The 27,719-nt window shown below is 39.0% G+C and overlaps 2 protein-coding genes across 4 annotated transcripts; both read right to left on the minus strand.

Moving 5' to 3' along the window:
- Positions 1–2,397: 2,397 nt before the first annotated feature.
- LOC104117169 (probable folate-biopterin transporter 8, chloroplastic) lies at positions 2,398–6,487 on the minus strand. 3 transcript variants are annotated; one of them, XR_001973429.3, is made up of 3 exons: positions 5,756–6,487; positions 3,000–4,634; positions 2,398–2,838 (listed from the first exon to the last, which is right to left on the minus strand). XR_001973429.3 is itself a non-coding variant. In XM_009628177.4 (2 exons), exons 1-2 carry the CDS (start codon positions 6,234–6,236, stop codon positions 3,478–3,480), a joined length of 1,638 nt encoding a protein of 545 aa, XP_009626472.1. In that variant the 5' UTR covers positions 6,237–6,487; the 3' UTR covers positions 2,398–3,477. The 3 variants fall into 3 exon arrangements, 2 of the variants coding, with proteins under 2 accessions (XP_009626472.1, XP_033517440.1); XM_009628177.4 differs by having other exon boundaries at positions 2,398–4,634; XM_033661549.2 differs by having other exon boundaries at positions 2,398–4,623; positions 5,756–5,887.
- Positions 6,488–25,746: 19,259 nt separating this feature from the next.
- LOC138899441 (uncharacterized) lies at positions 25,747–27,719 on the minus strand. The gene is made up of 3 exons (XM_070185842.1): positions 26,548–27,719; positions 26,365–26,451; positions 25,747–26,056 (listed from the first exon to the last, which is right to left on the minus strand). The coding sequence occupies exons 1-3, from the start codon at positions 27,130–27,132 to the stop codon at positions 25,982–25,984; spliced, it is 747 nt and encodes a 248-aa protein (XP_070041943.1). The 5' UTR covers positions 27,133–27,719; the 3' UTR covers positions 25,747–25,981.

Below are 27,719 nucleotides of genomic sequence, written 5' to 3' on the forward strand. Positions count from 1 at the left end.
ATTTGTATATACACTATTAAATTGTACAGGTTGATTTGTAGGTGCTTTGCCTCAGCCTCGTCACTACTTCGTCGAGGTTAGGCTCGACACTTACTAGTACATGAGGTCGGTTGTACTGATACTGCACTCTGCACTTTCTGTGCAGTTTTTGATACTGGCTCAGGTTAATCGAGATTTTGCTATTGGTCCGCTGTCCGGAGACTCAAGGTAGATCTGTCGGCGTTCACACACCTTGAAGTCCCCGTCTATCTTTTATGTCCTACTGTTTTCTTTCATTCAAACAGTTATATTTTTTTCAGACTATTACTTGTAATGAATTCTAGAATGCTTGTGAATTGTGACTCCAGATCCGGGTGGTAGTAATTAATACAGTTTTATGATATTCCGCACTTATTATATTTTATCTTAATTAATTATTGTTAATTACTGAATGGGAATAAGGAATTGGTTTAATGATGCTCTAACGTTGGCTTGCCTAGCAAGTGAAATGTTAGGCGCCATCACGGTCTCGTCGGTAGAAAATTTTGGGTCATGACACCCAACTATCATTTGTATCATTCTATTTAGGCAAAATAGCCTCATGACCACTTAAACTTGCACCTGATTGCCAATCCGGTAAAGGAACTTATAACTTTCCCATTTGAACACCTCAACTAGTATATATGTAAACTAATAAACACCTTTGAACATTGACTATACTTATGTGGCAAGAGCACATGTGACATGGACAAAGTGTGTGCAGCTCACATAATTAGCGCGTTAGTACAATAATTTTGGATTAAAAAAATTTTAAAATCAAAAAATAATAATAAATGAAAAAGAAAGAAAGGCCCACATCCCATCCCTTCCTTTACCATTACACCCTTTCCCCTTTCTTCCTCTGCCATGCCACTGTACGCCAACCCCCAAACCTATACATCCATTTTCTTTCTCTTACTTCCAGATCAAACGTAACAATTTTACTGTCACAAGCACCCTTCAATTTTCTCCCAGGCTATTCTTCCACTAAAAGTCAAGATTATAGTTGAGATGGAGATTAAGAATTCAAAACTTGTATGCCAATTTTTGAATTAGGCAAAAACAAAACAAAAATCAATTTTGGAATTCCAAAAGAAGATCAACGATGGCTTCAAAGTGGGGGAGCATTCTAGTGTAGTTTTGTGGTGGTCCATAGGTGGGAAGGGAGTAGTGAGCTTGTGGTTTTAGAGAGAGAACAACTAATCGAGTTATCTTTGTTGCTTATTTTTTCCTTTTTTCTGATGTATGCGCAGATAAATTCTAGTGATTTTGACTTATTTGTGGTGGTGTGGTGGTGTTGGCGGTAGAGATGTGAGTGACGAGTTGATGTGGTGTGTTTGGGTGGAAAAAAAATGGTAGGGTTGGCTTATCTGTAGAAGGCCATGAAGAAGAAAAGGAAAACCATGAAATTATTTAATAAATTTGTTAAAATAAGTGAGACCCATAAATTATACATGTCAAGCCACAACTAGTCCTAGAATATGACGTGTTATAATGTCAGCGCATTTGATATACACGCTCCATTTGAGAGGTTTATTAGTTCACAAATGTATGAGTTGAGGTGTTCAAATGGAAAAGTTATAAGTTCCTTTACCGGGTTGGCAATCAGGTACAAGTTTAAGTGGTCAGGAGGCTATTTTACCTTCTATTTACTTTAGTTTTGTTTTGTGTTTTTGTTTCCTTTTAAAGTTGTCATGTTCTACCATGTCATGCAAAGAAATCTCAGCAACTAGGGTGATGGTAATCAGTTTGAGAGTTGTTAACGCTCTCATCCATAATTTGATATCTGAGATACGTCGATTTGGTGATGATGAGTTGAACGAGGGTGGTAGTAGTACTCGCCAAAACTTGGACATGGTATGGTATAAAATTATTTTTCAATGTTACAAAGATCTTATGTAGGGTTGTTAATGGTTCGGCTTCCCCAGTTATCTTAAGATATTTATATCGTATAAATTTTTGGTTCATTACTCTATTGTGTATGAAGAAAATGGTATTTTTTTAAATAAGTTTCAATTATCTCGATTTCTTTTTAATGTCGATACGCTTTGATTAATAACTAATCAAAGAAGATTAGCTTGTGGTGGTTCGACTCATCTTTTATTCTCCTTATTCAACCACTTTGAACATTTTAGAACTCATTCAACCACTTTGAGCATTTTGGTACTCACTACAAATCACGAGTTCAAGTCATGAAATCAACCACTAATGCTTGTTAGAGGCGGGCGGTCTATATCACTCCTTGGGCTGCGACCATTTCCCGGACCCTATGTGAATGCAAGATGCCTTGTGCACCGAACTGCCCTTTATACTATTTCGTAAAAGTAATGATCTATTCTTTCATATGCTAGTAATATTTTCCTCTACTAAATGCAGGCAAGAGAAACAAGTAGCAAATCTTCCACCAACACACGGTTCATAACAATGGAAAGTTAAAGAAAGTAATATATTCAATGATTAGTAGCTTTACAAGCACCCTTCCCCATCCTAGCACCCTTTTTCTCCCTTTTTATTATAAGGGTCGCGTCCGGAAAAAAAAAGTGTCCACAGCTCGACAGGTTCACCAAGTATCTGCTACCTCCACTAGCACAAGTATCGAGTAACTCTGCACACCAAGGTTAAGGTAGATGAAAAGAAATCACCAAACATTAATATTTTTCCGAGTTGAGAAAATCCTTGCAACTTTCTCTACTGGTAGTTCCTTTCCTCTTTTAGTTCTTTGGACAAGCTCAATGAACTGAACAGCTAGCCCTCCAATGCAAAAAGAGTAACAGACTAGTTGCTCTTGATTGTGTCAGTGACCACATTCAAATTCTTCACCTTTTACAACAAAAAACCCAGTGTACTCCCACAAGTGGGGTCTGGGGAGAGTAATGTGTACGCAGACCTTACTCCTACCTTGTGAAGGTAGAAAGGCTATTTCTGATAGACCCTCAGCTCAAGGAACAGTGAAACGGAAGCAACCAACAAAAATTCTTCACCTTTTCTTTCAGAAACTTACTTTAACAAATAGGCATGTCGAATAACAAAATTCAGAGGCTGCCATCATCTGCAAATAGCAATAGAGTGCGAGGAATCCTACTCAAAACCGGCCTTCGGATCAGTGAGGAGTGCCTATACGGATCTGGAAACGACTCCCACTAGACTCTCTGTAACTCAGATGATTAATAGATCATGGAAGTAACATTTACACAATGTCGATAGGCTACATTTTCTTTCTTCGATTCAAGTAAAAAATCCGCTTCTTAGCAGAGTCCAGAAATAATCCAAGAAATCAGCTGCATGGTTATAACTCGCCAAGAAACATTATATCAAAATCATCGGAAGAGGTGAATTTCATAAAGTACTAGGGACTGGTCATAAGTCGTCTGTCCTCATCATCAATTCCTCATCGGTAGACTAAGATACAACTCAAATTTTCTTGAACTCTGATTATTTAGCCAGCTAGCTACAAAATTCTCATCTCAGTAAATCAGATTCTCTTTTGCGTCTATAAGAATAGAATGAATCAACAACTACTCTTCCTACCCTTCTGATTTTTCTCGTTCTTTTACTTACACTTCTCTTCCTTTCCTTTTCAGATTCAGGTTGAGCCATAGGGACACAACTGAGCCATCCCAGCGGTAGTAATGCTGCAATAAACTGGATAAGTATACCAATATGCAGATTTGAGTAGTCACCGGACGTTATACCAAGGAAAGTAGCCAGGGCAACACCTAGAAACCCACTAAATATTGAAGACAAACACAGAGCCGACGCCAAGAAAGACATGAGAGATCCTTCAAAGCCAGATGGAGCCAAACTTGCAAACAGCACATGGAACGGCAAGAGCTTAAAAATTGCAATAGTTTCTGCTAGACCCGAGAAGCAAAGAGCAAACCATTCATTTGGAATTCCCATTTTGAGATTAAGCTGCTTTACAAGTACAAGGTCAAGCAGAAGAGAAGCAGCATATGTAATCTGAACGATGCTAATCAGTTTTCTCATTGGAACCCTTTTGCCAAATCGATCATACAAGACTGTCAAAGATAGAAGCATCATATGGCCTATAACCTTTGACATCCCTATAACAGACGGATCAAGATTTAGGCATTGTGTCTGATAGCAAAAGATAGATCCAGAGAGGGCTGGGACTGCTAAAATGGACACAACAATCCATATAAGAGGACGAGCAATACTTTCTTCTCTAACTGCTATCAGAAGATCCGAATACTGTTTTCGAAATATTTCCGTGATTGGTTCCCTAACAGCAGAATATTTTAATGATTGAGCTAAACCAAGGGATGCTTCTCTGGTACCTGAAGTTACTGCTAGTTGAAGAGCAAGCAGAGCGGAAAAGGCTAGAAACATTAACTTAGGTTGCTGTGTTTTGAGTAGGAAATATCCTCCAATAAAGTTGCCTAAAATTCCACCGGCAGCTGAGGCCATAAATGCGTAAGATTGTAGACCAGCCATTCTGTTTCTTTGACCATATTCAGCCACTAGCGCATCTTTGGCAACTTCTGTAAAGGATGCTCCGACGTTACTAAGAAGAACACAAGCCATAATAGCAGGAAGTGCTTCACTTGCAGCGGAGATTAATGCTAATTGACCCCAAGCCAAAACCTGGAGGAAAACTGAAAGAGTACATATTAGTACTTGTACAATATTTCTACAAAGAGATTCTACTTTTTACTGTCACTATATACCGTTATTTATATAAAACGGATGAATAATTAAGCCAACAATTGCCTTTGGCCACCTCAACTTCACACGCACGCGTGCCCACCTCAACTTCTTCACACGCACGAGTGCGCACACACACACAAAACAACAAAGAAAAAACAAGAGAAGGAAAACATAGCCGATAGCGAAGAACAAGATAAGTTGAATTTGCTAAAGAAGTAATTCAACTAAAGAAAACTTTAATGCATATTGGATTGCAATAGGTGAACTCCCAAACCTACCAATGATATTTGTTGTTCATAAATCCTGGTAATAATTTAGAGTCAGAATTAAAACAGTGCACTTTAAAACTAATATTAGAACTTGTTTCAAAGGTTCTATTACTTAAATTTTGACTTTGCTACACTAAATTATGTCCATTGTAATCAGTCCTCCCCACAAAGCGAGGTTTTTAAATTGTGCTCTTGACTCCAAACAATGAATTTGAAAGGGTATCCCTTGCTTTACACAAAAGATCAGTATCTTACCTATAGAGCGGGGGAGGATTTAGGGAAGCGGAAGGGTTCACCCGAACCACCTTCGCCGAAAAATTACACCGTACATATAAGGCAAAATCTGTTATGTGTCTCTATATATTATATTTTGAATCCCCTCGACACAGCCCAAAAGCATATCTCAGTGGTCAAGGGGGGTTCAAAACCTTTGTGAGGTGGTTGTTTCAATTCCCACCGGTCATAGTCTCTTTTAATTTTTTAACTTTATTTCTTTTTGGTAACCCTTAGCGGAAATCCTGCCACAACCACTAATGTAGAGACCTTTCCCTACTATGAGAGGAAACTAAAAGCTGCAGCTAACTTTATTCTAACAACCTTTACACGTTAAGAACTTATTTCCTATTGAAGTCACCAAAATCAAAACCAACCAAAAGTGTAAAAAGGACCTTAAAAAAAACAACACTAACACAGAATACAAAAACAAAGAAAACTACTAAATCTTGAAACTCAAATATACCAGCAAAGGCCAAAGATATGACAAATCAAATAAACCAAAGTAAAGGGGGAGAAAATATTACCTCCAATAGAAATATAAGGTATTCTATGAGCACCACCAATATAAACAGCATCAGACAAAATACCATAAATAGGCTTAGCAACCATAGGTAAATTCCCAGAATACTGCACAAGTTGTAATGTAGATGGAAGCATATTTAATCCATCTGCCATGTGAAAATTAAGAGCCAACCAAGGAAAACACCGAAAACCCTGTACCCAATACCCAACCCCACATAATATTGCCATATTTTGTTGACTCCCCATTTGAGAAAACCCAATCTTTTCATCAAAAAAACCTTTTTTCTTGACATTATTAGGAAGAGAAACTTGCTCAGCTTTTTTCTGAGGGCCTATTATCTTTATCAGATGTGTTTTGGAACAAAGATTTTGCTGCTGACAACATGAGATAGATTTGTTCAAACATGATAAAGATTGGTTTTTTCTAATAATTTGGACATTGGAGAATAAAGGGTATCCACTGGAAACTACTGAACAAACCATTATTTTGAGCAAAAGGGTGTATTAAGCTCAGGGTTTGATTCTTGATTTGGGGTGTTTTTTCTGAATATTTCAGAAAGGAAGGGAGAAATCTAGAAGATAATAAGGAATAGAAAACATATTTTGTTACTTATATGTTTTTCTTTTTTAATCTAAAGTAGTGTGGGAGAAGGATTATTTAGTTAGTTTAAAGAAAGAAGAAGAGGGTTCCAGCTGATACCTTGGACAGACAACAACTTTGATACTAGTTTTAAATTTACTCGGCCTGTTCTTTTCTATGCAGATTTGAAGGGACCCAATCACTAACCCCATTGGGTATTTGTTTTACACGTGTCGGCACACACATTAATTTAGATCTTGTTTCCTTCTATATATTGGAAAAGGAAAAGAGTTAAAATAAGTGAACGAGAAGAAGAGAATATATCGAAATTAAGCATAAATCTGTTAGGTGTACACTTTAAAAGTTTTGCAGTTTCTTTTCCATTTTGAATCGAATCGGGGGGGGGGGGGGGGGGGGGGGGGGGGGAAACTTAAAGAACTGAACTAATTTCGATTCACTGATCAGTTTATAATTAAGAAATCAATTGTATGGAATTATGTTAACTCGGTACCAGCCGAATTAATGAAATATATCCTCTATCATCGATAAATAAATCAGATCATACTTTGATATAATCAATATTCTTTAACAATGTTTACCCGAAAAATGGATAGAGTTGAATTTATACGTAGTTCTGAGGATATATGGCGTAACTTAACACAAATTGTAAGGATAAGTAGAAATATAAATATAGATTGCAGATAATACGAAATAGATAAGGTTGTAAGGAACAATGAATCTTAGGACTCAACAAATAGAATCAATTTAAGAAATCTGAAAGAACGATTCTTTACTATAGAAGAATATAGCGTTTTTATTACAATATAAGCCTGGGAAAAATCTGTCTCACAGAAATAATAACCAAGCTTTTTTATAGTGGAGGGATTTGACTCTAAGCATAATAAAATAAATATTCAGTGGGAGACCCATGATAAGTCAGCTTTTCCACAATTTCTGCCAAGATTCTCTCTAGTGGGATTGCAACGGCTTTTGTCTGCGAGCTCGATTTTGGTTTGAGCTTGATTTCGACTCGAGCTCTTGATCTTGGTTCGAGCCCGATCCTGGCTCGAGCCCTCGAATTGATTCGAGGTCAATGTTGGTTGGTCTCTAGATTATAAACATGATAGATCTACTCTGCATCATGGTTCGATTTTGATTCAAGCTTGATAATGATATCGAACTCAACACGGATCGCCCCCCCTCCCCTCCGGGTTCGAGGTTAGTTTGTTCCACCTTCGGGATCTTACTTCGATAGATCATCGTTCGAACTCGGTCGGGCGTGCGAAGGCCGAAATCTATTTCGACCGTATACAGATAGTCCCCTCGTTTCTCAGAAAGAATGTGGTGAGAAACGATATGATTTTTTAACGGCTCGATCGGATTATAACTTGACGTTTCCATCGGGTTCGACCATGACGCATCTAGTAGCTGTCCCGTCGGTTTATTCTTTCAAGTCATTTAATGCATGTCAGGTGGTGGTCGGCCACCGTTGATACTGAATCGCCATCGCTTGAACCTATAAATAACCCTTTCTTTTATCTTTTACCACTTTTACATCTTCTATCTTCCAAATTTTCCAAGTCCTTCTTCGTACTCTCCAACTTATCAGTAAATCTGTGATTTCTTTTTGCAAAAGTCCCTCTTCAATTCTACCAAACCCTTGTCACTTTTCTCTATTCCTTACTTCTGAACTCGAAAATGGCGAAAACATCACAAACCATCCCTCAGAAAGAGAAAGCTTCATCTTCACAGTGTGTCGCCGATGATACGCCGGCAGAACCACGGCCTGAGGAGTGCGTTCCCGGGGCGTGCGTCCTTACTTCTGATTTCAAGATCGATAAAGGCTCATCGGTCCCTGGTCGATGTGAACTGGTATCGTGGTATATATGTTCGATAACCGAGAAGCACCTCTAGCAGCAAAAGAAAGATTGCAATTGGGATAAAAAAGAAATAATGATTCCTTCTTCTGATGAAGATATCACTTCGCACGTGAGAGGGTTTTTGAATGTGTATTCTTATCCTTTCATGTTGGGTCCCCTTGATTCCGTTATCATTGATTTCTATCGTCAATACCAAATAATCCTAGGCCAGGTCCACCCTTCTTTTTGGCGGATCGTTATCCTGATCCGATATTTCATGAGCAAAATCGAGGGGATGTAAGCAAGAAGAATATAGGAGCTTGAGGCTCGGTTAGCCTCTGTATTTGCCAAGGCCGAATCTGGTGCCGAAAAGGCAAAGGCCGCTGCGGATGCACTCGTGGCCATCTATCGGGCCGATGCTGAAGCTGCCCAAGTCCAAGCAAGAGAGGTGGCTGAGTTCGCCAATACTCGAGTACATTAGGTCGCCGAACTTGCTAAGTGTCATTCCCGAAGGGAAACCCTCGAGGAGATCCATGCTCGTGGTTTCGATCTCGCTGAAGAGATAAAAAGGGCCAAAGAACTCGAAGCCGATGCTGAAGCTCTGGTTTCTGATGGCGATTATGATGATGATGATGATGATGGGAGCAAGAGCGAATCCGAGAAGGGGGGGAGCCTGATGAAGAAGAGACCGCTCATGACCGAGAAGTTTAGTTCTTAGTTTTTACGTTGTAATCAACCATGCAGATAAATTTGTATATAGATATATCCCCTTTTTTGCCGACTTGCTTCTGTTTTATTTCCTGTTTTGTGAGGACTTTATTCACGCCTTATGAATGTTTTCACAAGGATTTAAATAACGTAATCAAATTTGGAATTCGTAACCTCTGTAACCGAGTGAGCGCTTACTCAAACTTGGAGCGATGTAGCCCTTAGGCTTATTAGTTGAGTCAATGATTCGAGCTCGAAGAAATATAGCCCGTAGGCGTAATGGTCGAGTGAGTGCTTGCTCGAACTCGAAATAAAAGTAGCCCGTAGGCTTAGTAGTCGAGTGAATGATTCGAACTCGAAGTAATGTAGCCCGTAGGTGTGATGGTTGAGTGAGTGTTTGCTCGAACTCGAAATAAAAGTATCTCGTAGGCTTAGTCGAGTGAATGATTCGAACTCGAAGTAATGTAGCCCGTAGGCGTAATGGTCGAGTGAGTGTTTGCTCGAACTCAAAATAAAAGTAGCTCGTAGGCTTAGTCGAGTGAATGATTCGAACGCGAAGTAATGTAGCTCATAGGCGTAATGGTCAAGTGAGTGTTTGCTCGAACTCGAAATAAAAGTAGCCCGTAGGCTTAGTCGAGTGAATGATTCGAACTCGAAGTAATGTAGCCCGTAGGTGTAATGGTCGAGTGAGTGTTTGCTCGAACTCGAAATAAAAGTAGCCCGTAGGCTTAGTCGAGCGAATGATTCGAACTCAAAGTAATGTAGCCCGTAGGCGTAATGGTCGAGTGAGTGTTTGCTCGAACTCGAAATAAAAGTAGCTCGTAGGCTTAGTCGAGTGAATGATTCGAACTCGAAGTAATGTAGCCCGTAGGCATGATGGTTGAGTGAGTGTTTGCTCGAACTCGAAATAAAAGTATCTCGTAGGCTTAGTCGAGTGAATGATTCGAACTCGAAGTAATGTAGCCCGTAGGCATAATGGTCGAGTGATTGTTTGCTCGAACTCAAAATAAAAGTAGCTCGTAGGCTTAGTCGAGTGAATGATTCGAACTCGAAGTAATGTAGCCCATAGGCGTGATGGTCGAGTGAGTGTTTGCTCGAACTCAAAATAAAAGTAGCCCGTAGGCTTAGTCGAGTGAATGATTCGAACTCGAAGTAATGTAGCCCGTAGGCGTAATGGTCGAGTGAGTGTTTGCTCGAACTCGAAATAAAAGTAGCCAGTAGGCTTAGTCGAGTGAATGATTCGAACTCGAAGTAATGTAGCCTGTAAGCGTGATGGTCGAGTGAGTGTTTGCTCGAACTCGAAATAAAAGTAGCTCGTAGGCTTAATGGTCAAGTTTATCTTAATTCTGATTGCATAATAAATCTCCCAATAGAGGAATTTTTCTTGGATATAAGACATCGGTAAAGAGGAGGACTTGCATCAAAACTTGATATATTTAAGGGCTAATGCCCCCTCAGTATTCGAGGTCGATTGTACAGAGGCCTCGGATATTGTTGTAAGTGCAGCACGATTATTGGTTGCCTCATTAAAAACTTTGCCGAAAAATCCATTTGGGATAAAACCAGTCTAAGGGAAAAAGAGTGCAACGCATGCTTTCATGCGAAGGATCCATCTTAGCTCTTGTTCGGACTTCTGCAGGGGTCAGTTTTGAAATGTAAATGAATATGGAAGGGTCGTACCTTAGCAGCAGTATCGTTTTAGATGTGACACATTCCAATTGCTTGATAGTTTTTTGCCGTTTATAATGTCGAGCATGTATGATCCCTTTCCGACGTTCTCGAGAACCTGATATGATCCTTCCCAATTTGGTCCCAGTTTTCCTTCGTTCGAATTTCGGGTATTGATGGTGACTTTCCTTAATACTAAGTCCCCGGGCTTGAAATGACCGAGCTTGGTTCTTCGATTATAATATCTTTTGATTCGCTGCTTTTGGGCGGCCAATTGGACGAGAGCAGCTTCTCGTCTTTCGTCCGATAATTCAAGGCTGGTATTCATAGCCTTGTTATTTGATTCTTCCATCGTGAATCGAAATCTGGTACTGGGTTCGCCGACTTCGACTGGTATCAATGCTTCGGACCCATATACTAAGGAGAATAGGGTCGCCCCCGTACTGGATTTTGACATTGTCCAATATGCCCAAAGGACTTCGGGCAGGATTTCTCTCCACTTTCCTTTAGCATCGTTCAACCTCTTCTTTAGGTTTTGAGTGATAGTTTTTTTCGTTGATTCGGCCTGTCCGTTCCAACTAGGGTGGTATGGTATTGATAGTATCCTTCTTATTTTGTGATCTTCGAAGAATTTTGTTATTTTGCTGCCAACGAATTGTTTCCCATTGTCACATACTATTTCGGCGGGTATCTCGAACCGGCATACGATATGATCCCAGATAAAATCTATAACTTATTTCTCTCTTATTTTCTCGAACGCTTGTGTTTCAACCCATTTAGAAAAATAGTCAGTCATAAATAAAATGAATTTAGCTTTACCTGGGGTCGATGGCAGAGGGCCGACGATATCCATTTCCCATTTCATGAACGGCCATGGGGATAGGACTGAGTGAAGTTGCTCTCCGGGTTGATGGATTATTGGTGCAAACCTTTGACATTTGTCACATTTTCGAACAAACTCCTTCGCATCTTTGCCCATATCGATCCAATAATACCCTGCTCTGATTATTTTTCGAACTAATGTATCGACACCAGAGTGATTCCCACAAGTGCCCTCGTGCACTTCCCGTAGGATGTAATCGGTATCTCTCGGACCCAAGCATACTGCCAACGGTCCGTCGAATGTCCTTCGATATAGCATTCCATCCGAAGCCAACGTGAATCGAGCAGCTTTAGTCCATAGGGCCCTAGAATCTTTATGGTCCAATGGGAGCTTTCCGCTCTTTAAGTATTCAATATACTTATTTCTCCAATCCCAGGTTAAGCTTGTAGAATTTATCTTGGCGTGACCTTCTTCGATTACTGATCTTGAGAGTTGAACGACAGTCCCCGAGCTCAAGTCACATTCCTCAACCGATGATCCCAAATTTGTAAGTGCATCAGCCTCACTGTCTTGCTCTCGTGGAATATGCTGTAAAGTCCATTGTTTGAAATGGTGCAAAGTGACATATAGTTTATCCAAATACTGTTGCATTCTATCTTCTCGAACTTCGAAGGTTTTGTTTACTTGACTTACCACCAGCAAGAAGTCACATTTGGCTTCAATGACTTCTGCTCCCAAGTTTTTAGCTAACTCAAGACCTGCAATCATGGCCTCATACTCGGCCTCGTTGTTGGTCAACTTGGTAGTTTTAATAGATTGCTTAATAGTATTACCCGTGGGTGGTTTCAAAACTATGCCTAGCCCGGACCCCTTCACGTTCGAAGCCCCATCCGTAAAAAGGATTTATACCCCTGATGATGTACCTGATTTTAACAGGAGTTCTTTTTTGACTTCGGGTACGAGGGTTGGCGTGAAATCGGCCATGAAGTCTTCTAAAATTTGAGACTTGATGGCCGTACGGGGTTGATATTCGATATCGTACCCACTGAGTTCGACGGCCCATTTGGCCAATCGGCCTGATAGTTCGGGCTTGTGCAAAATATTACGAAGCGGGTAAGTGGTTAATACGCATATGGAGTGACATTGAAAGTACGGTCTTAACTTTCTAGAGGCGCTTATCAGTGCAAGTGACAACTTTTCTAGGTGCGGATATCTAGTTTCTGCTTCTCTTAAAGTCCGACTTATATAATAAACGGGAAATTGCGTACCTTGCTCTTCTCGAACTAGGACACCGCTTACGGCAATTTTCGATACTGCCAAGTACAAGCAAAGTTTTTCGTCTGTTTTTGGAGTGTGAAGTAGTGGTGGGCTCGATAGATATCGTTTTAGTTCCCCTAATGCTTGTTGGCATTTCCGGGGTCCAAGCGAAATCGTTCTTCTTTTTTAGTAGAGAGAAAAATTTGTGACTTCGATCTGATGATCTCGAAATGAATCTGCCTAAGGCTGCAATCCATCCCGTTAGCCTTTGTACAGCTTTCATGATGTCCACGATGGTGATGTCTTCGATGGCCTTGATTTTATCGGGGTTAATCTCGATTCCCCGATTTGACACCATGAAGCCGAGGAACTTTCCCGAACCGACCCCGAAAGCACATTTTTCGGGATTGAGCTTCATGTTGTATTTCCTCAAAATCTCGAACGTTTTCTGCAAATGGGTCAAATGGTCCTCTGCGCGCAGAGACTTAACTAGCATGTCATCAATATAAACTTCCATTGATTTATCTATTTATTCTTCGAACATTTTATTTACTAGGCGTTGGTAAGTAGACCCTGCATTTTTTAGCCTGACGAGCATCACATTGTAACAATATATTCCATATTTGGTGACAAATGAAGTCTTTTCCTGGTCCTCCGGGTTCATCTGGATTTGATTATACCCGGAATAGGCATAAAAAAAGTGAGGATCTCGTGGTCGGCCGTGGCATCGATCATGCGATCGATGTTGGGCAGCGGAAAGGAATCTTTGGGGCATGCTTTGTTCAAATCCTTATAGTCCACACACATTCTAAGTTTGTTCCCTTTTTTAGGCACTCAACTACATTGGCTAACCATTCGGGATATTTCACCTCCCGAATGGACCCTATCTTGAGAAGTTTGGTTACCTCGTCCTTTATGAATGCGTGCTTTTTCTCGGACTGGGGTCTTCTCTTTTGCTTCACCGGTCTGAACCTAGGGTCCAAGCTTAGTCGATGCGTCGTTATGTCCTGTAGGATCCCTGTTATATCTAAATGGGACCAGGCAAGTTTCTTCCTGAGTTCAGGGCTCAACCTCGTTCCCAAATATACCTTTCGCTCGAGCCAGTGCTCGATTAGTATGACTTGCTCTAGTTCCTCAATTGTTGATTTGGTGGCGTCAGAGTCATCGGGAATCATCTTCTTCAATCTTCTATTTATATGGCTGGGTCGAAGCCAACATCTGTGATTGCTATTTGGTGTCCTATTCTCCTTCTGAGCCCGATCCCTTTATCGGCGAAGGCGAGGATATTGATTTCGCTTCCTCGACGACGAACATTTCTTTTGTGGATGGTTGTTCTCCGTACACTGTTTTGACACCTCTCGATGTCAGGAATTTGAGGGCCGGTTGTAGGGTCGAAGGTACAGCTCTCATGTTGTGGATCCATAGCCTTCCGAAAAGGGCGTTGTATATCATGTCGCCTTCGATCACGTGAAACTTCGTTTCCTGGATGGTTCCGGCCACGTTTATTGGCAGGATTATCTCGCCTTTGGTAGTTTCACATGCCATATTGAATCCGTTTAGAACCAAAGTTGCGGGTACGATCTGGTCCTGCAGGCCGAGCTGTTCTACGACCTTCAATCTGATGATGTTGGTCGAGCTACCTGGATCGATTAACACACGCTTAACTTCAGTTTTATTCATGAGTACGAATATTACCAGTGTGTCGCTATGAGGTTAGATGACTCCTCCTGCATCTTTATCATCGAAGGACAAAGTCCCTATGGGTGCGTAATCTTGAGTTCGAGATTGTTTTTCCCTCACAATCGATGTTTTAGTGCGTTTAACCACTGGTCGCTGAGGGGTATCGGCGCCGCCGATGATCATGTGAATGACGTGCTGCGGTTCCTCTTGCCCGTTTTGCTTGCCGAAATCCCTATTTTTAAAATGGTTCTTCGCCCTATCACTCAGAAATTCCTGAAGGTGCCCTTTGTTAAATAAGCGGGCTACTTCGTCTCTTAGTTGCCTGCAATCTTCCGTTCTGTGGCTATGGGTGCCATGATATTCGCACATTTGATTGGGATTCCTTTGGGCAGGATCGTTCTGTATGGGTCAAGGCCATTTAGTGTCTTTGATACGTCCGATAGCCGACACGATGGCGGATGCATCAACGCTGAAGTTATACTCTGATAACCGAGGTGCTTCTATAGGATCGGCATATTTATCAAAGCCGCTCTTGCTCATAAATCCCCGAGAATTTTTCCCTCGATCAATCCTTCGATTGTTCCGAACTGTATTGTATGTTGAACCGTTATTCATCCGATCTGTGACGTACGGTTGATATCGGTCTCTGTTCGACCTTTGTTCTCTATCGATCTCCCTTTGGTTTTTAGTAGCTGTCATGTTCTGATGCACGGGTCCATACGAAGCTCCCAACTGGTCATCTTCGACCCTAATTTTTGATTGATATCGGTTGTGTATATCTGCCCAAGTTATTGCTGGATACTCGATCTAATTTTGCTTCAGCCGACGTGATGCTGTCGAACTTTGCTCGTTCAACCCTTGGGTGAAAGCTTTTACGGCCCAATCGTCTGTGACCGGTGGCAGGTCCATGCGTTCGATTTGAAATCGGGATACGAATTCCCTCAGCATTTCATTACCCATTTGCTTTACTTTGATGAGGTCTGATTTCCTTGTTGCAACCTTTATGGCACCAGCATGTGCCTTTACGAATGAATCTGCTAACATAGCAAAAGAATCGATGGAATTTGGCAGTAGATTGTGATACCAGATCATTGCTCCCTTCGAGAGGGTCTCCCCGAACTTTTTCAACAACACAGATTCTATCTCATCGTCCTCCAAATCGTTACCCTTGATGGCGCATGTGTAAGAGGTGACGTGTTCGCTAGGATCGGTCGTACCGTTATATTTGGTCATTTCGGGCATACGAAATTTTTTGGGGATTGGTTTTGGGGCCGCACTCGAGGGAAAAGGCTTTTGTATGAATTTTTTCGAATCCAGCCCTTTTATCATAGGTGGAGCTCCCTAGATCTGATCGACCCTAGAATTATAAGTTTCTACTTTTGTATCGTTGGCTTCGACTCGCCTTGTGAGTTCCTCGAGCAATTTAGAAATTTTGGGAGTAGTCCCCGATTCTTGCTCATTTGACTTCACTATGGCTGGTTCCGTTCTGTGGGTAATTTCTCGGGGTGGATTGGGCTCCGGCCTGCTTTGTAGCTGGGTTTGGCTTTGCAACTGGGCTATTGCTACATGTTGGGCTTGTAACATTTCGAAAATCATATGCAAGCTAACATCGTTTTCGTCGATGTTATAAGTATCTCGAACCGCAGACCGGGTTCCGCCATGGATATTATTCTCGGGTTCAGCATGTAGGTTCGCCTCAATGGCTACATGCGAATTGATATCAATTGGCGCTCCGATTCGAGCTCCAACGGTGTTCACAAGTGGTTTTTCTGTACTGGGTGTCAAGTTGTTGTTTTCGTCTTGAAGACCGGCCCCGTTATCGATCGGTGAAGCCATTTGATTGATGGTTATTCATAGCTGATCCGAAATTCAAGATATTTTCGAAAATAAGCGCAAAGCACAATGGCGTGTTTTTCAGATTTGTATTAAATTACCACTGTTATCCTCGGTCCCACGGTGGGCGCCAAACTGTTTACCCGAAAAATGGATAGAGTTAAATTTATACGTAGTTCCGAGGATATGTGGCGTAACTTAACACAAATTGTAAGGATAAGTAGAAATATAAATATGGATTGCAGAGAATACGAAATAGATAAGGTTGTAAGGAACAATGAATCTTAGGACTCAACAAATAGAATCAATTTAAGAAATCTGAAAGAACGATTCTTTACTGTAGAAGAATATAGCGTTTTTATTACAATGTAAGCCTGGGAAAAACCTGTCCTACAGAAATGGTAACCAAGCCCTTTTATAGTGGAGGGATTTGGCTCTAAGCATAATAAAATAAATATTTAGTGGGAGACCCATGATAAGTCAGCTTTTCCACAATTTCTGCCAAGATTCTCTCTAGTGGGATTGCAACGGCTTTTGTCTGCGAGCTAGATCTTGCTTAGAGCCCTCGATTTTGGTTTGAGCTTGATTTCGACTCGAGCTCTTGATCTTGGTTCGAGCCCGATCCTAGCTCGAGCCCTCGAATTGATTCGAGGTCAATGTTGGTTGGTTTCTAGATTATAAACATGATAGATCTGCTCTGCATCATGGTTCGATTTGGATTCGAGCTTGATAATGATATCGAACTCGACACGGACCCCCCTCCCCCCTCCCGGGTTCGAGGTTAGTTTGTTCTACCTTCGGAATCTTACTTCTATAGATCATTGTTCGAACTCGGTCGGCGTGCGAAGGTCAAAATCTATTTCGACCGTATACAAACAATATTCGTATATCGTGCGAATACTTATACTAATCTATTTAGTTATTTATACACAATTAATCAATAGTACAAGACGAAATTAACTAGCAAACTAATCAAATAGTATATCCTATATTATCAATAAATAATGAACCACTTATGACCCGTGGCGGAGCCGCCTTATGCCAAGATATGTCATAAAACTATATTGTTTAGCTAAGTCAAAATATGTGTGTGTTGACTCCCACTTTTTTTTTTTGTGTGCGCTTTTATTTATTTTTATATTTTGACACTCTCAATTAAATTTATATTATGTCCTTCAAATCTTGTATCCATTTTTGAATAAATATACAAGTTTTGTTTTTTTGGCTAATACTATACTAGTTGCATTTGTTATTCCCGGTCAATATTGCTGTATTTGTAAATATTAATTCTGCAAAATATAAGTTAACGTAATGAAACAATAATAATAAATTCGAGCCCACTGAATTCACAGTGTTTCCTTAAGGAATTTAATCCCCTCCTAGTACCCAAGGTAATGGATTATTTCCTCCCAGGATAGAACGAATAACACACTGGTGTAGCGGTACTTCAAACCCCAGTGTTTCGGCGAACACAAAGTTCGGTAGCAAATCACACTTACAGTTGCTTTGTTTGAAGTTAAAAAACAATGCAGAACGAAGGAGTATATACTCAGAAAAACGTATGGAAGTTCTGAGAGGAAGGAGTGCAATGTATAGCCAATTTGTTGAGCGAATTGTATGTTGAGTTGAGTATCTTTCTTCAACATTTGCTGCTCATATATATAGCAGCCAAGAAGGAGTGCAAGACCAAACGTCCACCCTTCATGGTGGATCAAGCATTACATATTTGTGGAGCAAGCACTTCATATTTGTGGAGCAAGCACTTCATGGTGGGAAGACCATTATCCGGCTGCCAAATTATCAATACACGGATTGGAAAATATCCGTTTACAAATACGGATAATCTTACGTTAATATTTACTATTAACAAATAAATTTGATCCAAAAAATTAATCAATCAATCGATCATTTGACCAAATCCAAATCCAAATCCAAATCCAAATCCAAATCCGAAGCCGAAGCCGAAGCCGAAGCCGTAGCCGTAGCCGAAGCCGAGCCGAGCGAGCGAGCGACGACGACGGCGCGAGGCTTGCTTTCTTCTTAACTCTTTAAGAGCTACAAGAAGAGCAATTATATATATACCCACCAAAAATGTCTTCCACTTCCAATATGGGACAATGTCTCATTGTTAAGAGGGGGAAACTTAAAATTTTACTCAAAATTTCATTTTCCCTCCATTTCCCATTCACCCTCATTTTAAGAATATTACATCTTAAAAATAAAACCTCAACAATCCCCCACATGAATGGGGAATGGCTATATCACGGAAGTATGCATGAAAAACTGTGTGATTTACAAGCAAGGATTAATTGCATCTGGATAAGTAGGTTTCCCTTTGAACTTTCCGTAGTAAACTTATGTCGGATATACTCGGTCAATCGGTAGATTTGATATCTTTGAACCGTCGATCTTTGGTGTATACCTAGACAACCATAAGTCACACAATCAACCCTTAACCGTCTTTGGTTCTCATTGTTGTGTTCGTTTCAGCCATGAACACCGCCTGGTTTCATAAGTGCGTAGAGAACTGGCCTTACAAAGTTCTCCTTGAAGCGGCTCACACTTCACACTTAAATAGGTGATTCCTAAACGTGTCATCCTGTAGATACACTATTTGATATACCCCGTATCAAATTTAGAAATCATTAAAAAGCCTTAATGCTTTATCCTTGGTACTGAACATTGTCTCATCACGAGAATGGACTAAAATTTTATTTGACAATGTTGAACCGTCATTAATGACTTTGTTTGATCTCTTTGAACCTAGATCTTGGGATCTCCAGTCTTCTAGGTAGAGTTACCGCCACAATGACTTGTTCTCGGCCATAGCCCCATTCCCCTTGATGATTTCTCAACTACCTCTCTAGTTAGGCCTTTTGTAAGTGGATCCGACATATTATCACTTGACTTTACATAGTCAATTGTGATAATTCCTCTAGAGAGTAATTGCCTAACGGTTTTATGTCTTCGTCGTATATGACGAGATTTACCGTTATACATGACGCTCCCAGCCCTTCCAATTGCCGCTTGACTATCACAATGTATGCATATTGGTGCCAACGGTTTGGGCCAAAATGGAATGTCTTCCAAGAAATTCCGGAGCCATTCAGCTTCTTCACCGGCTTTATCTAAGGCTATGAATTCAGCCTCCATTGTAGAGCGGGCAATACATGTTTGTTTGGACGACTTCCAAGATACCGCTCCTCCACCAATAGTGAATACATATCCACTCGTGGACTTAGAATCAGTTGAACCGGTGATCCAATTTGCATCACAGTATCCCTCAATCACCGCAGGGAAATTACTGTAGTGCAATTCAAAGTTCTGGGTATGTTCTAAATATCCCAAAACTCGTTTCATTGCCATCCAATGAGATTGGCCTGGATTGCTCGTATATCGACTCAGTTTACTTATAGCACAAGCTATGTCTGGTCGTGTACAATTCATGATATACATTAAGCATCCCAATACACGAGCATAATCCAATTGTGATATGCTTTGGCCTTTGTTCTTTGCTAATGCAAGATTCACGTCAATTGGAGTCTTTGCAACTTTAAAGCCCAAGTGCTTGAATTTTTCAAGTACTGTCTTAATATAATGAGATTGTGACAATGCCAGACCTTGAGGAGTCTTATTGATCTTAATTCCCAGAATTAAATCAGCAACTCCCAAGTCTTTCATATCAAACTTGCTATTGAGCATACGCTTAGTAGCATTTATGTTGGCAATGTCATTACTCATTATCAACATATCATCCACATATAGGCAAACAATGACTATGTGATTTGGAACATTTTTAATGTACACGCATTTATCACATTCATTTATCTTAAAACCATTTGACAACATTGTTTGGTCAAATTTCGCATGCCATTGTTTGGGTGCTTGTTTTAGTCCGTAAAGAGACTTAACAAGTCTACATACCTTCTTTTCTTTACCTGGAACCACAAACCCTTCAGGTTGTTCCATGTAAATTTCTTCCTCCAACTCTCCATTTAAGAAGGCCGTCTTAACATCCATTTGATGAATTTCAAGACCATACACTGCAGCTAATGCTACTAACATCCGTATGGACGTAATTCTTGTAACTGGAGAGTATGTATCAAAGTAGTCTAGACCTTCTCGTTGTCTATACCCTTTGACTACGAGCCTTGCCTTGAATTTATCAATAGTGCCATCATCTTTGATTTTTCTCTTAAAAATCTATTTAGAACCCAAAGGTTTATTTTCCAGGAGGAAGATCAACCAATTCCCATGTATGGTTGTTCAATATGGATTCTATTTCACTATTGACTGCCTCTTTCCAAAACAATGATTCCGAAGAAGTCATAACTTCTTTAAATGTTTGAGGCTCATTCTCCAATAAGAAAGTCACAAAATCTGGTCCAAATGAAGTAGACGTTCTTTGACATTTACTACGTCTTGGATTCTCCTGATTACATGTACTTTCTTTTGTTTCTTCCCGAGGTCGTTTAGATCCTTCACCAAACGACTCACATTCCTTTTTATACGGATATATATTTTCAAAAAACTCAGCATTATCTGATTCTATAACCGTATTATTATGAATGTCGGGATTTTCTGATTTATGAACCAGAAATCGATATGCTTTACTATTTGTCGCATATCCTATGAAAACACAATCAACGGTTTTCGGTCCTATCTTTACCCTTTTGGGTTTAGGAACTTGCATTTTTGCCAAACACCCCCACACTTTAAAATAATTCAAGTTGGGCTTCCTTCCTTTCCATTGTTCATAAGGAATGGATTGTGTTTTGCTATGGGGCACTCGATTTAATATTCGATTAGCCGTAAGAATGGCTTCCCCCACAAGTTCGGTGGCAAACCAGAACTTATCAACAACGCATTCATCATCTCCTTTAATGTGCGATTCTTTCTTTCCGCAATCCCATTAGATTGGGGCGTGTAAGGGGCTGTTGTTTGATGAATAATTCCATATTCTAAACATATTTCTTCAAAAGGAGATTCATATTCACCACCCCTATCACTTCTTATCATTTTTACTTTCTTGTTAAGTTGCGTTTCAACTTCATTTTTGTATTGCCTGAATGCGTCTATTGCTTCATCTTTACTATTCAGTAAGTAAACATAGCAATATCGAGTACCATCGTCAATAAAAGTTATGAAATACTTCTTTCCACCGCGAGATGGTATTGACTTCATGTCACAAATATCTGTGTGAATTAAGTCTAAAGGATTTGAATTCCTTTTAACTGACTTATAAGGATGTTTAACATACTTAGATTCCACACATGTTTGACATTTTGATTTTTCGCATTCAAACTTGGGCAGTACTTCCAAGTTAATCATTTTCCGCAAGGTTTTATAATTGACATGACCCAAACGTACATGCCATAAATCATTTGACTCAAGTAAGTAAGAAGAAGCTGAAATATTATTATTATTTTCAACAACCATTACATTTAGGTTGAAAAGGCCCTCGGTGAGGTAACCTTTTCCCACAAATATTTCATTCTTACTAATTACAACCTTGTTGGATACAAAAACGCACTTAAAATCGTGCTTAACAAGAAGTCCAGTAGAGACTAAATTCTTTCTCATTTCGGGAACATGAAGGACATTGTTCAAAGTCATGACCTTGCCATAAGTCATTTTTAGAAATACCTTCCCATATCCTTCAACTTTTGCTGTTGAAGCATTTCCCATATAAACTGTCTCTCCGGGTTTAGCAAGAGCATAGGTAGCAAAAGCCTCTCTAACTGCACAAACATGGCGAGTGGCTCCTGAATCAAACCACCACAGTTTAGGATTTCCCACCAAGTTACATTCAGAGAGCATGGCACACAAGTTATCAACATCATCATGGTTTACTACCATGTTTGCTTGACCCCTTTTCTTGTCTTTCTTCGGAGCACGACACTCCGTAGATTTGTGTTCGGTTTTCCCACAGTTGTAGCAGTTTCCACTGAACCGCTTCTTGCTTGGGTTGTATTTCGGACCAGAAGCCTTCTTCCTCTTTTTGTTAGCTTCAACAATATTTGCTCCCATTATTGTTGAATTTCCACGGCCTCTCCTTTCAGCAGCTTTATTGTCCTCTTCGATTCTCAACCGAACAATGAGATCTTCAAGGGACATTTCCTTTCGTTTGTGTTTCAAATAATTTTTGAAGTCCTTCCACAACGGAGGCAACTTCTCAATCATTGCTGCTACTTGGAATGCTTCGTTGATTACAAGACCTTCAGCAAGTAGATCATGAATAATCACTTGCAATTCCTGGACTTGAGTAATAACAGACTTGCTATCTATCATTTTGTAGTCCAGAAATTTTACGGCAACGAATTTCTTCATCCCGGCATCTTCAGTCTTATATTTCTTTTCAAGCGCATTCCACAATTCTTTGGATGTCTCCATGCTACTGTATACATTATACAGATTATCATCCAGTCCGCTAAGAATATAATTCTTGCATAAAAAATCAGAATGCTTCCACGCTTCAATCACGAGAAAGCGTTCATTATCTGGAGTTTTATCCGGCAGATCAGGAACATCTTCCTTGATGAACTTCTGTAGACATAACGTAGTTAAGTAGAAGAACATCTTCTGCTGCCAGCGTTTGAAATCAATCCCGGAAAATTTTCCGGGTTTTTCTGCCGGTGCCAACGCCGGTGTTCGGCTTGTCGTTGCGTTGGCAGTCGCCATCGGAACAGCTTGGTTTTCGTTTTCAGTCATCATCTTTTTCAGAAAAGAATGACACAAACAAACGTTTAATACACGTTTTCAAACTGGAGTAAAAATCACGTAGATTTTAATATCCAACAAAACGCCACGAAGGCTTAACTCTCCAAAACGGGAGTACACAAACCACAAAGGTTTTAGTTTGCAGAATAATAAGAATAACACAAGTACAGAAATAAATATTAAATTCCTTAAGATTGTTATTCCTGGTCAATATTGCTGTATTTGTAAATATTAATTCTGCAAAATATAAGTTAACGTAATGAAACAATAATAATAAATTCGAGCCCACTGAATTCACAGTGTTTCCTTAAGGAATTTAATCCCCTCCTAGTACCCAAGGTAATGGATTATTTCCTCCCAGGATAGAACGAATAACACACTGGTGTAGCGGTACTTCAAACCCCAGTGTTTCGGCGAACACAAAGTTCGGTAGCAAATCACACTTACAGTTGCTTTGTTTGAAGTTAAAAAATAATGCAGAACGAAGGAGTATATACTCAGAAAAACGTATGGAAGTTCTGAGAGGAAGGAGTGCAATGTATAGCCAATTTGTTGAGCGAATTGTATGTTGAGTTGAGTATCTTTCTTCAACATTTGCTGCTCATATATATAGCAGCCAAGAAGGAGTGCAAGACCAAACGTCCACCCTTCATGGTGGATCAAGCATTACATATTTGTGGAGCAAGCACTTCATGGTGGGAAGACCATTACCGAAGCCGAAGCCGAAGCCGAAGCCGAAGCCGAAGCCGAAGCCGAGCCGAGCGACGACGACGACGGCGCGAGGCTTGCTTTCTTCTTAACTCTTTAAGAGCTACAAGAAGAGCAATTATATATATACCCACCAAAAATGTCTTCCACTTCCAATATGGGACAATGTCTCATTGTTAAGAGGGAAAAACTTAAAATTTTACTCAAAATTTCATTTTCCCTCCATTTCTCATTCACCCTCATTTTAAGAATATTACATCTTAAAAATAAACCGCAACAGCATTTTCATACATTCACCTTTGATAATCGCGCATATCAACTTAAAATAATCAAAGAGAGAGTGTGTGTAACTGCATTATTTCTTCGTTCTTTTTTTTGTAATAAAAAATATGGAGCTGTGGATTTTAGTATTCCTAATTTGTGGAAATAGCGTGTGGTTTACAGAGAGACTTGGGATCTAGGGGTGCGAAAGAATAAAAACAAACAAAGTATACTGTAGTACTACTGACGAAAGTAGACTTGGACATCTGGCTTAATATGGGTGGTATATTCTTCATTCTGAGACTAATTAATTTCACTAATCCCATCAAACGCTCTTCTAGTTCTCGCAAACGTATTGCTATATCTCTAATTAATCGACTACTAAGGTATGAAACCTTTTGTTTAAGCAAAATAATGGAATACTAACTTTTAAATTGAGAGTTGAGAGTCGACGTGAATAGTGAATACCCTCTTATATCAACTTTGCAATAATTACACGTTTTCTCTATATTAATTATTATTATATGAGCTTAATATAGTTACTAACTCGAACGTATAGAAACTACATAGATGAGATACCTTTATCAATCAAAAATTTGTTTATATAATTGAGAGGAGACTTCCTTGTAAAATTTAATGAAGGAGACTCTATAAATACATTAATATGAAGTATGAGAAACACTAAGACTGAATATGATGAGATCCTATAAGCTTAGACATGAATACCCTCTTATATGCACGTCTTCTCTATGTTATTATATTAGTTTAATATTATTACTACTTCCAACCTAAAAACTACGTAAACAAAAACAAAATAAGCAAATAAATCATCCCCTTCATTATTCCTTACGATTCCTCTTGCACCGGCAACTAATTATTAGTACTCCCTCCGGTCCACAATAAGTGACCAATTTATTTTTTTTATTTTGGTCCAAAATAAGTGTCTATTTATATAATCAAGAAAAATTCAATTTGTTTTTCCAAAATTACCCTTATGTATGTATCCGTAAAAAGTCTTTTACTCCTCACATTAACTATGTTGCAACATTTAATTAAGGGTAATTTAGTCACACTAACTATTTTTGTCTAGAATTTTGTATTTTCTTAATGGATGTGCCCAAAACTAATTGGTCACTTATTGTGGTCCGGGAGTAACAAACAGTAGTAAGCAATCAAAGGAAAGAGGAATTCGATATCTGATATGTGACCACTGGCCTGGCTTAGCATGTTCTTGATTGTGAAACATTAATTAATTTCACTAATTAATCTCATCATTATCAAACGCTTTTTTTGCAAACGTGCTCTTCACGTACGGTTGAAACTTCAATTACTCTCCTGTCAAAAGCACTGTTATTGCTGCACACTAGGGTATGATATGATACCTTTGTTTAATAAGCACAATAATGGAATTTTTTATTTTTTAAATTGAGAATAGACACGAACACCGTTTTATAATTAAGCACGTTTTCTCTATGTTACTTATAGTTTAATCTAATAAAAAATTTGTATACACAATTGAGAGGGGACGACTTCCTCGTAAAAATTGAAGCAAGAATAAAGGGAGAACTCTATCCTCAATAATTAATAGGAATAGTATGAATGATAAGAAACTCTATCCTCAAGTCAATTTGTGTATCTTCTTATAAATAATATAGCAGTATTATTATTATTATTATTATTTTTCCATTCTTATTTACTACAATTTTCTAGGTAATAAGTCAGACTATCATGAAAAAAAAATCATTCATATAAATGCAACTTAAGAGATGTTATGGAAGTCCTAATTAACGTACTTCATTATTTGATGCAATAGATGACCACTGTGTCGTCCACACATGCATCACATTTATATAAAACAAGAAATAGGAACACTATACAAACTACTATAAGATGATATTAATTAAACAATTATTAGAAGAGCAATCATTTCATTAGAACTAACATGTACGATTATATATGAATTATATTCTTCATTTACATTATATAGCTGGTCTTTATGCTGTTACGAAATACTATTTGATACCAAAGGTTCTCACCTATAATGAAAATATACAGAAAAATAGGTAGTACTAATTATTAACAGCAGTCCGCTCTTGGTTCAAGGAAATTAAACAGATACTTTTCAACCCGACTAGTCTTCTTTATCAGAAGCAGTACTGTGCCCCTTATGGTCACTTTCATTTTCATTCACAAACTGTTTTGAGCCCTGCAAATTTTAATCCAAACAAAACTAAATATTAGTAGTTACATTTCGCCAAAAAAAAAAATAATAAATAAAAAATAAAATGAAGAAACAAGAAAAAATTAGTAAAATCTAGATGATAGATTCATGTTTAAACAAAATTGCAATTATCTCATTGAACTCTGAACTATAATTAACCAAGAAAAGCTTTGATCTCGACATGCAACAACTTATCCTAATCAAGAAAATAATTTTAGAATAGGTATTAAGATAGTAAAGTTTAGAAAACATGGAAAAAAATGTAAAAAGAAACAAATAAATAAAAGACTGGCCTCAGAATTGTTAATGTTATTCTCATCCTTATATTCAGGACAAGTGTCTTCTGTATCATCTCCTTCATTCAGAAACTGATTTAAAATCTGCAAAATCAATTCAACAAAAAAATTAAATATGAATTTTACTACAGAGACAATAAATAATATTGTAAAATATATAAGTAATACATTGCATTTCACCTTTCTTTTCGTAGTCTTTTCAGAATTAAGTGATGGATTTGATTGCAAAAGCGGGTTCACAGCTGCCGAAGCAAGAATATCAGCATCAGTAGGAACAGAAATTGATCTACGAAGAGGACGTTGCCATTTAAAGGCAGAGATATTACTGTTCTTAGCATTTTCCGGTGACTGAGAATTCATGTACGTAACAAAAGCAGTAAAAGAATTAAAAACTGGTGGTTCTGAGAGTGTCCGCCGCAGACTGTTATTATGCGGCTGCGCTGCTGTGAATCTTGAAAATGGGAGTAGAGAAATGGCCGGATTAGTTGGGGTAGTTGAACACGTGGAAAATGGTGATTTGTCAGATACCCTTTTGGAGGAGAAGGGTGAAAAAGCAGGGGATGGTGTTTTTTCCGGTACCCTTTCTGCGGCGGCGGACGGTGGTGGATGGAGAGTGATCTTTTTGAGGGAGGGTTCATCAGAAGGAGAAGAGGGTGGTGGTGGAGATTTTCTCTTTAGAGAGACACTCTTCAAGCTGCAGGCGGCGGCGGTGGTGGCAGAGGGGTGGTGGAGGACGGCGGAGGAGCTGTGAATGGTTGAAGTCATATTTTGCTCTGTTTTTGTTTCTTGGAAGTAAAAATTTTCTTTCAACTGATTTCTTGAAGCTGAAGAGCGCGCCAATATATAACGAGATTTTGCTGCTAGCGGTTGAATTTAACCAATAAGTAATTGACACGTAGCAAAAGATAGTGGAAACACCGGGATATTTGGATGTCATTTAGGGTGTGTCGGGTATAATAAAAAATGTTTTGTGTAAAATATTTTCTCAGAAAACAAGTAGTATTCTTATTTATTTTTTTGTGTTTGACACGCAAATTAAGGAAAATAACTTCTTAGGAATATTCATAAATTATAATTTAGATACAATAAATGTGAATCATAAACTTTCGATCCAACAATCTTCCGAACCCACAAATTCCATAAACTTCTGAACCGCTAAACTTTCGAACCAGCAAACTTACAAACTCGTAAACTCTATAATTTCTAAAGCCGCAAACTTCCAAACACATAAACCTCCGAACTCATAACTTTGGAACTCGTAAAATTTTGAACCTGTAAATTGAAAAATAAAAAAAACAAAAAATAGAAAATTGAAAATACAAAAAAAAAAAAAAAAAAAATTGTGTGTGTGG

The sequence above is a fragment of the Nicotiana tomentosiformis genome, chromosome 9, assembly GCF_000390325.3.
Source record: "Nicotiana tomentosiformis chromosome 9, ASM39032v3, whole genome shotgun sequence".
Classification (NCBI taxonomy): domain Eukaryota; kingdom Viridiplantae; phylum Streptophyta; class Magnoliopsida; order Solanales; family Solanaceae; genus Nicotiana; species Nicotiana tomentosiformis.